Below are 17539 nucleotides of genomic sequence, written 5' to 3' on the forward strand. Positions count from 1 at the left end.
GCATAAGGTCTAACCTCATGTTTCTCTTTCTTCTGTGCACAGGATTCCTATGTATCATCATCCAAACATATCTTTTGTAACTTTCTTGTGTTCTATATTCCTATGGGATTCTAAGTGACATGACACTACAATTTTATGTTTTTCTCTATTCCTACATTTTGAGAATCATGCGTTCCAAATAGACTCTAAATTATGCGTTCCAAAGAGTGCCTTATTATTCTCTTAGGCGAATAAGTGTCATCACAAAATGCGTGCAATTAGCTTTCACCTGACACATTAGTCAATTTGACTCGTAAAGTACTAATAATATACTCTAGTCATAAAATACTTGATGTTTTTGATAAAATCCTATTGAACTTTTGAAATATTAACTACCAATAACTTTTACGATAGCTTGGTTAGTAGAGCCTTCAATTGAGAGGGCCACCCACTTAGCTCGAATTTGAGTGCTCGTAGGTTGCGTTTGTACCTCCCTATCATTTCTTAGCCAAGTATGGTTTGAAATATAACTAGTTTCAACAGTTTCCTAACTAGTTATGGTTCAATACTCCCTACATTTAGAACAAAACAAGATGATGTCTCTTTTCCCATGGTTGAGTTTTTTTTAAAAATGTTAAGCTTGAAAATATAAAAATCATATGTTGATTTGACTTGAAAAATATTTTCGTGATCTTATAAATTTATTAGATTCTATAAATATATTCTAATATAAAATAGTAATCAAAGCTACACATTAGAGACTATATCATGATCCAAAACATATTTTTAACCGGAGTAAAAAATAGTACATTGTAGCAGATCTTTGGTGGTTACAATTAATATCTAAAACAATACCCAAGACTTGTGCAGTAAGTATACTCGAGGAAAGCATGTGTGGGCTCGATAAAATAAGAAAATTTTACCAAGAGTGCATACATTGAGTAGTTACTTCAAAACTTATTATTTACATAATTCATGCTGAAAAACGCTATACAATCGTATCTATTCAAGCAAAGCGTAGTCACTTTTCTAAATAAAAAAGGTTAATGCTCTCTCCCGCCTTAAGCCAATCCCACTGCTAGTTCCTGGATATGGTCACATCTGTTCTTCCCCTCGATGTGGATGAGCCTGATTCTTTCTCTTGCTTGAAGGCTTTGTTCAAGAAGAATGCCATCGCAAGCTGAGCCCCGAGGTTGGATCGGCCTCGAGATAGACAAACGATGCTTCCAACCAGCAGAAGTCCGCTTGCAATAATTTGCCGTTTAGACTTCTTCCCTGATAGCTTGCATGATGAAGTTCTGGAAGTCTGTGTAGAAGGAACAACAGATGCTGCTGTATTCTGGGAAGGTCCATTACTTGCATCTATGGCAGCCTCCAAGTCCTGGGGAAACTGATATGCAAAGAAGCTTAGCTTCGTCAGAGCGTGAATGAACAGGTCATGACAATTTAACAGTAGAATACTCAAATTACACGGTTGCTTGTTTCATATTTTTAAATAAGCTTCAACGATTTACATAGGTTTGCAACCATTAGGCGTTAAAAAACATATTTGATCTCAAAAGGCATTAGCATTGCCTGCACTAGTACTGTAGTTCAGTTATAATTTGATCACAGACATGCACAAGACACAAAAACTACATTCCATAACAAGCTTCAGAAGGCCAACCCACAACGTAACCTCTGTAGCATCATAAGAAAACACAAAAACTACAAGTTTTAATATACTAAACCATAAGCTGAACTGAAACTAATAAAAAGCGCTCACCTTCTTCATAAGTCTTTGCATGGTCAGAATCGATGTAGACGAGCTACGGTGCTGAGGATACCGACGTAGAGCATTGTTCATTTTACAGATGTAGCTCCAAATGCCCTTGGAAAAGGCTAGCTTTGCCATCTCTATATTCATTCCATTATCCTCATGATGCAGCACTGTGATTTGGCATGCATCCCTGCCAGGGACTGTAATATAAAATAGAAAAAGCATTTATTAGTAAAATGTAAACATATGTATCCCAAACTTTTAACCCTTGACATATTTTATTATGATTATAATTTCATTTACTAAAATAAAGCAAGACTGAAATGCCACTTCCAATTAGTTCCAAGTTTCAATTTCCACCTAAGTGACACAATATATCAGGTACATCAGGGTCACATAGAAAAATAACTGAAATGGAAAGGGAACAATCTACTCTGACAACAGAAAAAGAATGTCTCATAACATCTGATCGTAATATCTAAGTTTTCTTGCAAATTAAGGAAAAAAATCTACAAGAGAACCTTTCTAATTTTGGGTAGGGATAACACCTGCGGAAAACAGGCATTTCATTTCAGCACATCACTTGAGATCAGTTAAACCACAAAAACTTGTGTCTATTACAGGCTTGTGCTGAGAGAAAGCATATTAATTGCACTTCTGAAAGTTATTTAAAAATAATTGGGGAAATAGAAGAGACTATTATTTTGATTTATAACAAAAATCATGTGACAGCATGCAACTACATCATCATAAATGAGTCTTCATGGCATATTTTGTTTTTCTTAAGAAAAACCTCAATACCCAGGATGAAAGGAGAACAAGATTAGGCTCCATAAAATACCAAGATAGAAGGATTTAGACAAATTTCAGACGTCACTTACTTTTCCTAATACACCATCCTGATCTTAGAAGTCGCACTCTAACAAACTTTTTCTGTCGTGGCGCAAGAGGATGTTCACATTCCTGTCAGGATTAACAATTTACGCATGGCAAATTAGGCAACATTGTAATCGAGAAAACGCAAAGTTGGTAAAGAGCGCAAAAGAAAACCAGCTGTCAACAATGACATGTCCAACACATATAGGGTAATTCAAGCATGGAATAAGCATGTCAGTTTAGTTCATTTCCAGTGATGTTATGTTTATACAATTACTATTATATTCATAATAAGGGGAAGCGGCTCGATCGAGAAAAAAGAGGATGTAAATCAGTTGAAACTTTTCTAGCATAGGATGCAAATCATCTGAAACTGGATTTTCAAATTAGCTATGAAGATTATAGATTGCAGCCCAATACAACAGTTGTGGCTTCATTTATTTCATTTTGCATCAGCTCAAATACTGCTATAACCTTCTAACTGACATAAGATAAGCCAAAAATTTGCATCTAAAAAACATTTAAATCAGTCGATGTTAGGGCTATGAACATTGTGCATGAAAATATGAAAAACGTTTGAGGTAGATAAGTCGTATCTGAAATTCTTTCTGGTTAAAAGATACCATATCTGATGCACAGTAGAATGAAAAGTTAAATGCAGGAAGGAGTGGTGAGGCTAACCTTGATAAAACAATAGAAAGTCTTGTCATTCGTTTCCCAGACTCGCCATGACAATATGTACTCTCTTGGTGTCAGAAGTGGAAACTTCTTAATAGTTCGCCCTACCTCTACCCCACTGTTCTCATCATACTGCAGCTGCTCATGCTTTGTCACAGTGCTATCCCACTCCATTCTATACTCATTATCCATGTAGAAGTCCCTCAACAGCTCTGTTGAGCATCCCTCATATGTTGTAATACTTAGATATTTAGGAGGACCATCCTGCAGGAATGAAAGAATAGCTCAAATAAAATTATAGGATGCATGAACCATTTTTCATTGACATTTGTGGCTGATGGATAAATACAATTCGAAATGTTTATAGGAGACAGGACATCACACCAATAGCATAACAGAAAAACAACAGTCATTTGTACGCAACCCTGGAAAGCCCTTGTTAAGAATCCAGAGACAACCCCAGGGCCCTAGGTGATTTCAAGCAGACTACAGTAGATGATTGGCGATTACACTTGCAACCAATTTGGCCTCTTTAACAATAGGAAAGACTTAACATCATAAGGTTCAATTTCACGCCTCAATAATCGAGTGAAAAACAAAAACATTTGGCTCTCAACAATAGGAAAGAATTAACATCATAAGGTTCAATTTCACGCTTCAATAATCGAGTGAAAAACAAAAACATAAACCCAATTCTTGTCTCTGAAGAGCACATAACCAGCATCTCAGCAATCAACTGTGGTTTTCTACTTGCACCGAGTAGATTCACAAGAAGGCAAGAGGGAGATAATTGAGCATAGCAGTACCGGGGTCTTGTCGCACCAGGCCCTGTAGGAGACGGCGTCGTTCCCCTTGGCGATGACGTGCTCCCACCCCTCCCTCTCCGGCTCGCGGGAGCCCACGCCCAGGCTGCTCACCAGCTGCGTCAGATCGTCCTCCGTCACGAGTCCCTCTATCCTGCGACCAAGTGCAGAGATGACCACAATCAACATTCCTGATCAGGAAAACAGGCCCGCGAAGGCAGATGAGTTACCCGGGGGGGGGGGGGGGGTGAGGGGCAAACCCTGAGGCAGAGCCGGAGGACGCGGGGGCGGGCGACGCAGTTGCGGTCTCTGCGTGGGCGATTCGACCGCCTCGGCGGCGGCGGATGAGGAGGACGGCGAGGTGGGAGACGAGCAGGAGGAGGAGAGCGGCGGCGGTGGCCCAGCCGCCGCGGGCGGCGGGCCGCCAGAGGTCGGCGCCACCGAGCAAGGCCTCCGGCAGCGACATGGTCCGTCCCGGTTTCGCTGCTCCCTCCACACGAGCCGACCGCCCGGGTTTCTTGGCTCCCTTGTGGACTTGTGGGTTGTGGCCGCTTTGTTCTTTCCGTGAGGGGGGGAGAAGAAACCGAGAAAAAGGTTGGGGCAAGAGAGAATTGAGATCGGTGAAAATTTGGAAAATGGAGAGGTGCTGGGATAATGTTCTCAATTTTCTGAGGAGCAGTGTTTATGCACCGACAAATCAGTATTTTAGGGCTCATTGTACTGGCTGAGAATAAATTTGGTGTGAGTTGCGAAAAGGATGTGAACGTCAAGAAATTTTGTTGTGGCGGAGAAAGGGTTGAATATATTCAATTTCAAAATGTCCCTTTCCACACATGTTCATACCTAAATGGACCACCATTTTATCTCAAACTCTCGACGTTATGACACTCATTGTGAAGCTAGAAATTTCGTTCACACGATGATGGGTTTTTCTAATCAATACTCTTTGCTTCACCTAACCTAAAAACTAGACACTGTGGTGCTCTTTGCTATGCGATTGACACTCACGACACCTAATAGTAAGAAATAGTCACCAAATAAACACTTCAAACAGTGACGGATCCAAAGAGTAGTCTAGATGTGTTTCGGACTACAATAGGATTTGACCTAACTTTAATTCAGTATGTGGCCTAACCTATCATTCATCTGAAGAAAAATAAAAAAAGAATAAGTAATATGATACCTACCCAACATTGTGACACTGAGTTCACCACTGAATTGAAGGTTTATTGTACTGGCTCAGAATAAACTTGTGTGAGATAAAAAAAAAAATAGACATCAAGAAATCTTGTGGTGGAGAAAGGGTTGAATCTATTCAGTTTCAAAATGTCCCTTCCACACATGTTCACACCTCCACTGGACATTTTTTTTTCTTTCAAACATCTGTCCTCCGTATCAAGAAATCTGCAATACACCACTCATTGTGATGCTACAAATTTTGCTCACTCCAGGATGGTTTTGTCAATCAAGTCTTTGCTTCACTTGTCTGCCTAAAGAAACTAGACAATCCGGTGCTATGTGATTGTACTCACGATCTCCATTACTACCTCCGTTTATTTTTATTTCGCATCTTATAATCAGTAGCGTCAAACTTCTTAGATGTTGATCATCAATATGTTTACAGCTATCAAGATTAGTTACATATTGGTATGAAGTTATAAAAAATATTGGTCAAAGTTCCATCTTAGAGACAAAAAAGTTAGGAGCATCAAATAATAAAGAATAGATGGAGTAAGAAATTGTGATCATTGTAATTTGACTAGGTATTGTATATATTATAATCAAAAGTTATGGTTATGGTCATGTTTTAGGGAAACATGTCATTATCCAAAACATCTCTTATCTATGGTTGGAGGAGTGTCAAATAAGACAGGAACACTGGTTGGATCTGCCTTGTGCTAGTCCATGAGCCGCGGCGTCAAGCGGCAGTGGTGCCTGTGCAGAGTGTTTGGTCACTGTGCAACGAACGGCAGGCTACGCACAAGTAGATCTGGTTGGGGATTGGCCTCTGTGGACTTCGGGAGTGCGGGTTGTGGCGGCTGGCTAGGGCCTGGGGGGAGCCGACGACGGACTGCGGGACTCGGAAGTGCGGTTGTGCCTGTGCAGGAGATGGCTAGATGGGTGAGTGGGTGTGTGTGACTGCGGGAGTCAGGGGCAAAGTTAAGGTTAGTATTGCTTATCGTGCTAGACTGAGCTGGGCGGAGAGTATTGGCTAATACTGTTTATCGGGTATACCGGTATCCGTAAGCCCAATGCTTCGCAAGCCGCAGTGCCTATGTGTAAAAAATCAGATCTATGCCTATGTCCATCAAGCATTGTACCAAGGGTAGGACTGCTATCCCTAGTGAATATGGAGAGTTTCTTGGATACAGTTACATGAATTTTGGTGAGAACTCTTTTGGTACTATTAAAGTTGGAATTGTTACTAGTTTTACACAAATTGTACTTTTATGAAAGTGGTATTAAGGTACCATATAAGAAATTGATTTTTTAGTCATCACTTAAGTAAAAAAATTAAATAAAGCCACTTGTGTTTCTCACCTTTAAATTTGCTTGGTGAATGGTGCTTTGGTTGGTGATATGGCTACCTTCACCGATGATGATAGTGCTGACTAAAATTAAGGTTGGTGATGAGATAAAAGAAGTGTAGGATCGAGAATAACGACTATAGGGGGTGAATAGACATCTCACAAATTTCTTTGATGGCCTTCTCCTATTTTGTCACCTAACACACCTCAAAACTAAAAGCGGAAATAAAAACTTAAGAAAGCCATGTCACAACAAAAGATTCTCAAGGAAAGTTTGGCTCTCCTGGATGTAAATGAACACTAGGTTTCACTGACACTCATCCCATGAGTCATCGCCACATAAAAATAGCAACTTGACGATAGAAACCTTTGCTCCAAAGTAAAAATCACCAAAGAAGAAGTTCTCCTAGCTGATTATCTAAAGGCAAGAGAATTTAGGACCTACTTGTATACATTTATTATGATTTTTATGCCTCTAGCAACAAGAAGAACCACTTTCCAACGTGGGAAAATCTTAACTCATCAACCAAAATGAAAATCTCAACCGAAAAAGAAAAACTCGTAACAAAACAAGAGAGCCTATAGAAGAAAACTAGAAGGAGATGAACACAAGCGTCAGAGGAAACATGAACTTTATTTCTTGCAATGGTCAGCCCTCTTTTAGGCAGATTACAAAGTATTTTTCTCACAAAAAGCTCTCATCTATTACAAAGGCTAAGCTCTCCCCTCTCCTTTCCTTTACAACCTAGCACTCAAAGCTCAAATTGCTGGCTCAAGCCTCCCACACAACCCCATCCCTATATTTATAGGCCTCGGAAGATAGCTTAGCACTTAAGCTTCCTTATTCCCAAAATACCCTATCTTCCAATGGCCTCCTATCTACCACCGGAGCATTTTGGTCTATTTTTTGCTCCATCCATCGAACGGTCGTGGTGCCTTTACGACTTAGCTTCGCCTCAACGTAAAATTCATGATGATGCCACGTGCTCTCCATCATTCCCCAGTTTTGAGGCCAAACTGCTAAACCATCTTACATGCTTCTCAAAGTGTGACTTGCTCCCACTTGCTTTCACCTCAAGAGAACATCTCAATGTTAACTCATGTAGTCCATCTGACGATCTTGACCGCCGGTACGTCTCTCCCGCTCCTGATCCCTCAGGTCGCCTTGTCACTTGCATCGGCATCCTCTTTGCTTGACTTTGTCAACACACCGTCTTCATCCTTCCTTCCATGCTTTGCTTGACCTTCATGCGCACAACTAGGATCACTCTTGACTCTGCCCAACCCCCTTGATCATCCGGCACCAAACACCTCGCTTGGTCCTGATCATCCTACCGTTGGCCGCCAAGTTGCATCCATAACCTGCATATCATGAGACAAGCACACACATATCTCCAAACCATATCTAGTTAGTTTCAAATCGAAATCCTTAGTTAAGGCACATCTCAGAAAAATCATAAACGCCGGATGATCTGGTGTTCACAGCTTCTGAGCGCCGGACCATCGAACATGTACTTCTTCTCTGGACTAGCTATCTTGCGACCTCTCTGCAATAAATGCTCTAGCAAAGCATCCAATGTTCATCCCTTTGAATGTTGGACCATCCTCCAAGTACAAGTCCACCAGAGTCAGTTTGTAACCTCTCTGCAAGAAAAGCTCCGGCGTTCACTTCACTCCATCGCTGGACCATCCAATGTATACTTCAATCTTTACCTCTGGGATGAAATACTCTGGCATGCACATTTGCCCATCGCTGAACCATCCGACATGTACCTTCTTGCCATAACCCATTTTGCAATCTCTCGAAAAGTAACAGTCCATCGTTCTCTTCACTTCATTGCTGAGTCATCCGGTGTGTACTTCAACTTTTGCTTCTGAGCTAAAATGCACCAGCGTGAAGTCTTCCTAAGCATGGATCATCCAACATGTACAAATCGCCCAATGCTGGACCATCCGACGTATGCAATTTTCCTGGACTCAAAGATAAACACGCCAATTCCATTTCTCTCTACAACTTTTGTTAGACATGATCATAATTGCAACACATATACATGCTCGTGCAATTCACAAATCAACAAAACAAAATAACAACATTGTCAACCACTCACCACATATAAACCAAGGAACATTTTAACTTCGTTTCTCAATCTCATCCTTGATGAGTGCATTGACAACCCTCGAAGCATAAAGATTTTGGTTTGAAAAAGCTCAACAAGAAAAGCACATCTAAGTGACCAAAAAACTCAAGAACGAGGAAAAACAGTCACTTGGCATAAGAAGGATTGCAAAAGCTCGAAGAGAGACAAAGACAAGCCACATATGCAAAATCTTCCCCTTAATGGATAAACGGTTTTCATCATGCAAGATTTTTTTCTTTGTGATTTAGTGCAGAAGTTATCCCCTCTTTGGCAATGCAAACATCAAGGACCAAAAACGCCATGAGGTGTATGAATATGCAAACTTAATGAGCTTTCACATAGAAAGCATTTGTGTAAGCTAGAAACATCAAAAGGCTATAGAGAGTAGAATGTGGAGCTCACAATCGCATAAAGGCTTAAAAAAAGATAGTGACATAAGAGCATAAAACTTTACAATCTAATCCTGAAGAATTGGTGGTGCATTTAAGTTGAAATAACCGAATCATGTTAAAAGTGATCACCACATAAGTATCCATTCGTGCCGAGACAATACAAGCATAAAAAACTAGAAAAATTTAATCTCAAACTAGGCAAGCAAGTATTCATGATAGAATACTTCGCAAACACTCACATATGAAACCAAGACTTAGTTAGATCAAGTGATTAAAACAAAAATTGATCATTTAGACACATTTCTTTGTGATTCATGTTATCCACAAGTTGACTTTAGCAACCATGAGTTTGCTTCTTTGGCAAACCACATGAAGAATCAACTGTATCTGATCATATTTTAACATAAGAAAATTGATTGCTTAGAAGAATTCAAATTGCACAAATGATCAAGTTTTCACTTAGATCAAGTCCAGTAGTGTCTCTGTGACACAAGAAACACATGTTCCCTCAAGGTTCTATTATGAGCTAAATATTTGACAAAGATAGAAAATATAGTGTAATTTTCCTCAATCCACTATCTTGAACCAATAAGCCTATAGTAAGATATTCTTCAAACTAACCTTAACACAAGTATTGACTAAGCTGAAATAATTATGAACATAGTGATCAAGAATGTAGCATTTAATAGTCTACATAATTCATGAAATTACCAAGTTTCGTCTATAGGAAAATTAGCTTGCTTGAAATGCTTCAAGTTAAGCATCAAGAGGAGCCTAAGTTTAAAAGATTGATCCGCACAACTACTTAACTTACTCCAAATTCAAGTCTAACAACTAAAAATGCTAAAGACATAGAAGTCAAAGCTCAACTACAATAATTATCTTACAAGATAAGGTGCAATACAAATGCAACAAAAGTAAGATAGAGTATATACAACTGCAACTTCTCCTCATATAATGTCATATGGATGGCACACTCTAAACTCTCCCCTCAAATAGACAAATCTTGTTGCATCTAGATGCTTGGTAAAGATGTCGGTAAGTTGGTGTTGGGTATTTATATATCTCAAGTCAATATCTCCCTTCTCATTGTGGTCTTGCAAAAAGTGGAATATCACATTTATGTGTTTTGTTTTGGAATATTAGACTGGGTTATTGGCTAAGCTGATGGCACTAGTGTTGTCACACAAAAGTGGCACACTCTTGAAGTCTAACCCAAAATCTCTCAAGCTAGCAACCACCTATAAAATCTAAGAACAACAGCTAGCGGCAGCAACATATTTAGCTTCAATAGTTGACTGCGCAACACTAAACTGTTTGCGAAAAGACCAACACACAAGAGAAGCACCGAAGAAATAATAAGTACGAGAGGTACTTTTCCTGTCAATTTTATAACAAGCTTAATCCGCATTTGAAAAACCACAAAAAGAGAGAGAAGAAGATGCATAAAACCAAAGACCATACTCAAGTGTGTGTTTAAGATACCTCAATATGTGCTTCACCGCTAGGCGGTGAGATGTCCTTGGTGACACTTGGAAGCGAGCATACAAGCAGACGACAAAGTGGATGTCAGGTCTTGTCACCGTCAGGTACAGGAGGGAGCCAATCTTGCTCCTGTACCCACGTTGATCTACCTGCTTAGCATCTTCATTTGGATCAAGCATGGTCGAGGTAGCCATCGGTGTCACCAGGGGCTTTGCATCGCTCATGTCGAACTTCTTCAGCAAGTTCTTGGTGTACTTCGTCTGGTGGACAAATGTACCTTACTTGAATTGCTTAATTTGTAGTCCAAAAAAGAAGTTGAGATTGCCCATCATTGACATCTCAAATTCTCTACTCATAGTTTCTGCAAACTTGCCCACAAGAGTATGAGAAGTGCCACAAAAATGATATCATCCACGTATATCTAAACAAGTAAGAAGTCATTGCTATACCTAAAGTTTTATCAACTGACCCTATCACATACCTATGCTCTAACAAGGACTTAAGCCTATCATACCAAGCTCTAGGTGCCTGCTTAAGCCTATACAAAGCTTTCTGAAGCTTGTATACTTTGTGTGGGTATTTGGGGTGCTCAAAGTCGGGGGTTGCTTGACATAGACCTCTTCCTCTATGAACTCATTTAGGAATGCATTTTTGACATCTATTTGGTACAACTTGAAAACTTGGGATGCTGAAAATGCAAGGAGTATACTAATGGCTTCTAGTCTAGCTACCGGTGCAAATGTCTCCCCAAAGTCTATCCCCTCTTTTTTTGAGTGAAATCTTAAGCCACACGTCTAGCCTTGTTTGTCACTACAAAACCATCCTCCTCTTGTTTGTTTTTGAAAACTCATTTGGTGCCTATGGTATGAACATTTGGGGGTGACTCTATAAGGCCTAAACTTGGTTTCTCTCAAAGTTTTCTAGTTCTTCATGCATGATATTAACCTAATTTGAATTAGAAAGAACATGTCCAACATCATGAAGCTCAAAAGAAGCAACGAATGCAGAATCAATAAAATGAGAATGATGATAAAATTTGGATTTTGTTACCCTCTCACATAGGTTGCCGATCATCTGTTGAGGGGGATGTATCCATTGAATGTGTCAAGGGGCCTCACGTTGTGAGACCACATCCCTCTCAAATGTAGCTGGTGCAGGCTCGAAAGCAGCTGAAGTGGAAGTAGAAGCTACAGGACTCTCTACCAGTGTAGAAGAAGCAGGAGCCAGCTCGAGAGCAGGTGTGATGGGAGGAAGTAGCGGATCATCCTCATCATCACAAAGAGCTAGAAGGTCACCATATATGAAGATGCTTTCACCAATCTCTTTATCATCTGTGCACTCGAAAGCAGAACTAGCACACATGATTGATTCGTCAAAAGTCACATCACAAGATTCCATGATGATGTTAGTGTCAAAATTATAAACTTATAAGAATGATCATGAAAAGAATGCCACAAGAAAATCCCATCGGAAGAGTGAGACTCGAACTTGTCATGATTGCCACATTTTAGAATGAAGCACCGGTAGCCAAAAACTCTCAAGTGAGAAACCTTCGGCTCCCTCCCAAATAGCAACTCATAAGAAGTTAAATTCAAGATCGAGCGCAAGAAAAATCCGATTGAAAATATAGTAAGCGGTGCTAGTAGGCTCAACCCAAAACTTTCTAGGAGTCCTATGCTCATTGAGCATCGTCCTAGCCATCTCCACCAAAGTGCGATTCTTCCTTTCAACCACGCCATTCTGCCGAGGAATACGTGGGGTAGAAAATTGATGCTCAATACTATGTTCAAGGTAGAAAGCATCAAAGAGATAGTTCTTAAACTTGGTGCCATTATCATTGCGAAATGCTTTCAGTGCACCGGGAAGTTTCTTGAACAATCTCAAAGCTAAGCTTTGAAAGTGCGAGAACATTTCATCCTTGCTCACAAGAAAGAATAGCCAAGAGTAGTGAGAAAAGTCATCAACAATGACAAGTACATACCACTTCCCACCCGCTGGATGAACCCGGGAAGGACCAACATTGTTGATATGGAGAAGTTCTCCTGGTCGTTCAGTCATCACCAGATTGACTCGTGGGTGAGAAGTGACAACTATCTTACTATGCCAATAAGGAGCATAAACAAGGTTCTTCTCAAACTTGAGCTTGGGTAATCCTCAGGTCAACCCAGGGCACTCAAACGATAAAGCAAATCAAAACTCATGTGCCCTAGTATCCTATACCACATCCAGAGCTTAGAAGAGGGTTGAGCAATTAAGCATCGAGAAGAACCAAAAGACTCAGAAAAATTAGCTCCAAAGACTCTCCCTACTCAAGAAATCTAGCAAATCAAAGCACTTGATGAATCAAGAACTCGAGAAGCATTGTGCTTGAAGCACACGTTCAAGTCCTTATCTAGCAACTGAGATACAAAAAATAAGTTGTATCCTAGATACTCCACCAAAGTCACATCCTTGAGAGTGAAACTCTCATTAACTCTTACCATACCTTTAGTCTTCACTCTACCTTTTCTGTCATCCCCGAATGTGATGTACTCGTGTCTCTTCGTCGGGGTGAGGTTGGAGAACCATGATGCATCTCCAGTCATATGGACTAAACCAGAGTTGATGAGCCACTTATTCTCTAGGTCTCTGCCTGCCACCTACATATGAGAGAATAATAGGTGGATGACTCAATAGTGGGGTTAGACAAAAACCTCTTTGGAATCCAGTATTGGTCATCCACCCTGGAATAGTAGAAGCAGGTGCTCCAGATCAATACTAGTGCACTAAGGATGAGTGCCACGATTGGGGAAAGCATGGTCCGCCAAAGCGTTGCAACTCAAAGTCTCTTACACGTAAACCAAAACCATACGGATCATGGTAAGATCCACAACGAACACCACCTCTAGGAGGATACTGAGAAGCACCAAGACATCATGAGTAGGAGCAAGAAAAATGCTCATATACACCAAAACAGGGGTGATACATGTCCCGAATACTCCACTCTCACTCACGCCGCTTATCTCTCCTACGAGGAAAGCAAAACCCAACTATGTGACCCTCTCTCTAGTAGCATGTGCACTGGTAGCACCTCTCAAAAGCTAGACTGTCGGTCACTCTAGGCTCTCTCATAGGGACTTTTATCTTTGGTTGTGGAGCTCTCTTGGGTTATGATGTGGGTTTCTTCTTTGTGAGTTGTGGTGTGGGTTTCTTTTTTGTGGGTTGTGGTGGGGTATTGATCTTGAATTTCAATGTTTCAAGGGTAGTAGGTGTGGTGAAAACAGTTTTACTATCCCTATTGTAAGCCACCCTCTCAAGACCCAACTCTAAAGCTAAACCCGCCTTATCTACGCATATTTTGGTTTTGGTCAAAATCAAGTTCATCTTTCCCTTGCCTTCTGAGCATTTCTTCATAAGAGAAAGGAGATACTCATTCTCGGCCATGAGCTTTTTCACTTGCCCTCTAACTCAGCTGAGCTTACCCTTAAGGACGATGCAGGTAGAATAGTTTAGCTACACATCCTTAGGACACTCAACACTCTCCAATCTAGACTCTAGCTCCCTTATGTGCTTGGCTTTTTGTAACACCCTACTTTCTAAAATTTTCCATCTTTTTAAAATTTTCCAACTTTAGTGAGTAGCTTCACCAGTGGGGCAGTTTAAAACCTATTTTCATAAACAACCAAGCAACCTAGGTTATTATTTCTTGTGCATTGCATGCTGAGTTTTGCTAGGAGCCACGTAAATGCATTAGAGTACCTTTTCTTTTTCTTTCTCTTTGGTTTTTTGAGTGAAAAAGATTTTGAAAAGGTTTTTACAAAACTCAGTAGTAAATTAGTTAAGGATCTTAATGGTTGAAATTCAAAATCCTTGAATTCATCATCTATTCAATCTTTGATCATACCTGATTCTTCTCTAGTTCAATTCAAATCTTATCCAAATTCTTGTTTAAAGCTAATCTCTCCTCTTTGTCAAATTCTACCCAAATCCAAATTCAAATTCCTTATCTACTCCCATTCTTGTTCAACCTTATTTTTCATTTCCCTTAAATTCATTCCAAGTTCAATTTAATTGAAACCCTATTCAAATTTCTCTACAAAAGTTTCTTTTCTAGAACCCTAGATATGCCTAAAGTGCCTTTGGACCCAATCCTACCCAAGCCCAAGCCCTTGGCTGGCACACAAGTCATCTAGAAGGCTCAACACAAAGGATCCACAAAATTTGTGGATATTCACGGAGTCCTAGACAGCCTCAACTTCCCATGTAGTTTTGGAGTTCAAGACGACCTCAAATGCAAATCTTGACAATACCAAAGTTGTAGGTCTTGTCGAGAGCTTCGATTTGAAAATGTGGAAGTCTCCTTTTGGATAATGGAGCTAGGAGTTTTGGCCCCCGAAATCAGTGCTGCACAAATAAGTCTTAGTTCAAAAAGTTTATCTTGTGACACATTTTTGGAAATCAAGATTGCTTTTTACAGAAGTTCCAATGAATATCAAAGTTGTAGATCTTTTAAATTACTACAATTTAGAGTCCAAAAACATCCAATTTGGAGTCCTGATGGTAGGGATATCATCCTTAGAATAAAGAGCCACGAAAAAGGAAATTCGAACCGACTCGAACTTGAATCCGAATCATGTCCGGCTTGGACTCCACCTCAACCAGCTGCCCCTAGCCCTATAAAATATGTGTTGCACATCCTCCCCTACCCCATTTACATCCCTCCATACCCTAGCCACTGTAATTGCCCTGTCCGTGCACCACCGTTCGTTGGTGTCGCCGCCGTCGCTGCCTGTGATGCGCTACATCGTCGTATCCACGAATCCTCCTTCCCCGATTGTCAAAGCAAGGTGAAGACCGCTCTTTCTCCTTACTTACCGCTGTTTTACCATCATGCCAAGTCCCTAGCCAAGCCCTAGCCCCGGCCAAAGCCCGATCTACATTGCCACAGTCGTCGCCGTCGTGGACAGCCACGCTGTCACCGATTGGCATCGACGTTCCTGGCTGAACGGAGGTCAAATCACCATGCCCTTTCACCAGTGCATGACCCATGATATTGCCCACGTCCTAACCAACCGATTCGTCCAGTATATCAGCCAAACCTCTAGGATCAAGGTCGACATGCCCGTTGTCTGGTTTCTGAGTGCGTTCTGTGTGCGCACCGAGTTTGCTGTCGCATTCCCCATCAATTCGGAAACTGTATGGATGTGCCATCTACGTCACGACATGTCCCATGGAGTCTTATACATGTCCCTATGTTTCCTTTACTGGTTCTGCAGCGACACGACCAGAACGTGGTTGCGCACCGTAGCATGCCGCAGTCGTCACCCATCTCATCTCGCTATTCGTTCTTCCTCTCAGTGGATGATCTTCCCAAATCCGTACTATAGAATTGTGTTCCCGGGATATATAAATGTCTCTGTTCAAACGGTTCCTCAAAATCCATAGCCAATCTTCGAGAACATGAGCATCTTCGTTGCTGCATATGTTCGTAGTCACCACCAAACCTAGCAGCAGTCGTCGTTATTTTGCCACTACCTCGAATGATCCCTTCCAAAACCGACCATACCTTTGAGTTAGCCTTTCCGCATTCTATGCTATGCTTCCCTCGTTTCGCTAAAACACCACGGAAGCCCAGCATCAATGTCAGTTTCCACATGCCCGATCGCCATCTCCGATGAAACCCGAGCTATCGTCGATACGCAGGGTTGCCGACAATTTCCTCAACCTTGAAGCGCAACCTCCAGCCATTTGATCCATCATGGGTGGTTGAGGCTAGACCTCAGCTCATCTCTTCTTTAATCCAAGATGATGCTTGCATGGCATGCCAAGTCAGCACAACATCATCCTCTTTAGCCTAGTCAGTGAAGTCTAGTTAGCCCTATATCTCTTGAACCTTGCACAAAGATGTTGTCAAGTCTGACATAATGATTGTGCAATAAACCTTTTTTCTATAGGAAGATAACTCTGTTAAACCAGCCTTTCCTTTTCAGCCTAATCCATCTTCCGAAGCCGTTATCTTTCCTCCTAACTTCGACTTAGGCGATTCTTGCATCTATATTTCTTCTCTAAATCATACCCATCCAACCATAGTGTTTTGATTATGTTTGGTATGCTGTTCTTAGTGTTTTCCTTTGTGTTGTTTGTCGGTAGTTTTTGCGATTAGTCAATGTTCCAAATGAGCTAGAAGGACTTCAAGACCAAGACTTTTCTGAAGACCCAACTGAGTCGAGTGAAGGCAAGTTATGTTCTTGAACATACTTATCCCAGTTTTTAAATATTTTGTTTTATAAACATGTATGCTAATAATTTGTTCAGAATCCCAAGAGTTAGGCTTTACCCTAGTTTTCCCTTATCATCCTTGTCGCTATAGTATGTTTTTAGTTATGGAATGGTAGATGATACTTAGCCTTGATTTAGGATAGTAATCATGATTAATGCTCTACGAATTGGATAATGGTCCTATGCAACAAGGATAAAATATGATGGAACAACTTTTGTAGCAACATGGTATAGGGATTTGAGCATGTGGTATGAAGGGATGTATGGTTTGGAAAGTGGTAGCCTTGCTCAAATCTAATGACTGATTCGTGGGGTGATATTTCTATATTTACTATACAACCACAAGCCTGGTATGGGTCAGGCCTAGCCAAGTAATTTGCTTTACTCTTAGCATAGAGTAGACCAGGCAGAAGAGTGGTGAATGGATGAAATGTCTTGGGATCCGAAAGGCACAAGAGGGGGCTTCCGTTGATGAGGTAGAATCACGCGGCGGTGAAACCTTAGCGGGTAGACATGTGTTGAGATGAGCATTGTAAAGGCTTTGTAGTAATCTCTTGGCCACACACCTTTGATGTGTGCAAGTGTCTAGCTAACACGGGCAAAATGGAGACTTAGTCACCTGCTTGTAGGTGGTGAAATCACG

General features: G+C 40.8%; 1 protein-coding gene across 1 annotated transcript; it reads right to left on the reverse strand.

Annotated features, from left to right (window-relative positions):
* Positions 1-855: 855 nt before the first annotated feature.
* On the reverse strand, positions 856-4763 carry LOC133918921 (uncharacterized). Its single transcript, XM_062363054.1, has 6 exons — positions 4356-4763; positions 4099-4249; positions 3296-3556; positions 2620-2701; positions 1745-1938; positions 856-1369 (listed from the first exon to the last, which is right to left on the reverse strand). The coding sequence occupies exons 1-6, from the start codon at positions 4559-4561 to the stop codon at positions 1058-1060; spliced, it is 1206 nt and encodes a 401-aa protein (XP_062219038.1). The 5' UTR covers positions 4562-4763; the 3' UTR covers positions 856-1057.
* Between the last annotated feature and the right edge of the window lie 12776 nt (positions 4764-17539).

Source organism: Phragmites australis, chromosome 5 (assembly GCF_958298935.1).
Source record: "Phragmites australis chromosome 5, lpPhrAust1.1, whole genome shotgun sequence".
In the NCBI taxonomy this organism is placed as follows: Eukaryota; Viridiplantae; Streptophyta; class Magnoliopsida; order Poales; family Poaceae; genus Phragmites; species Phragmites australis.

What these genes read in the sequence shown, in the direction of transcription:
- LOC133918921 (XM_062363054.1), bottom strand. Translation starts at nt 4,561, where the DNA reads ATGTCGCTGCCGGAGGCCTTGCTCGGTGGCGCCGACCTCTGGCGGCCC. An exon ending in TCCTCCGGCTCTGCCTCAGG is followed by an intron (nt 4,250 to 4,355) that starts GTTTGCCCCTCA and finishes ACTTGGTCGCAG; the next exon opens with GATAGAGGGACTCGTGACGG. An exon ending in TGCAAAGACTTATGAAGAAG is followed by an intron (nt 1,370 to 1,744) that starts GTGAGCGCTTTT and finishes TTTGCATATCAG; the next exon opens with TTTCCCCAGGACTTGGAGGC.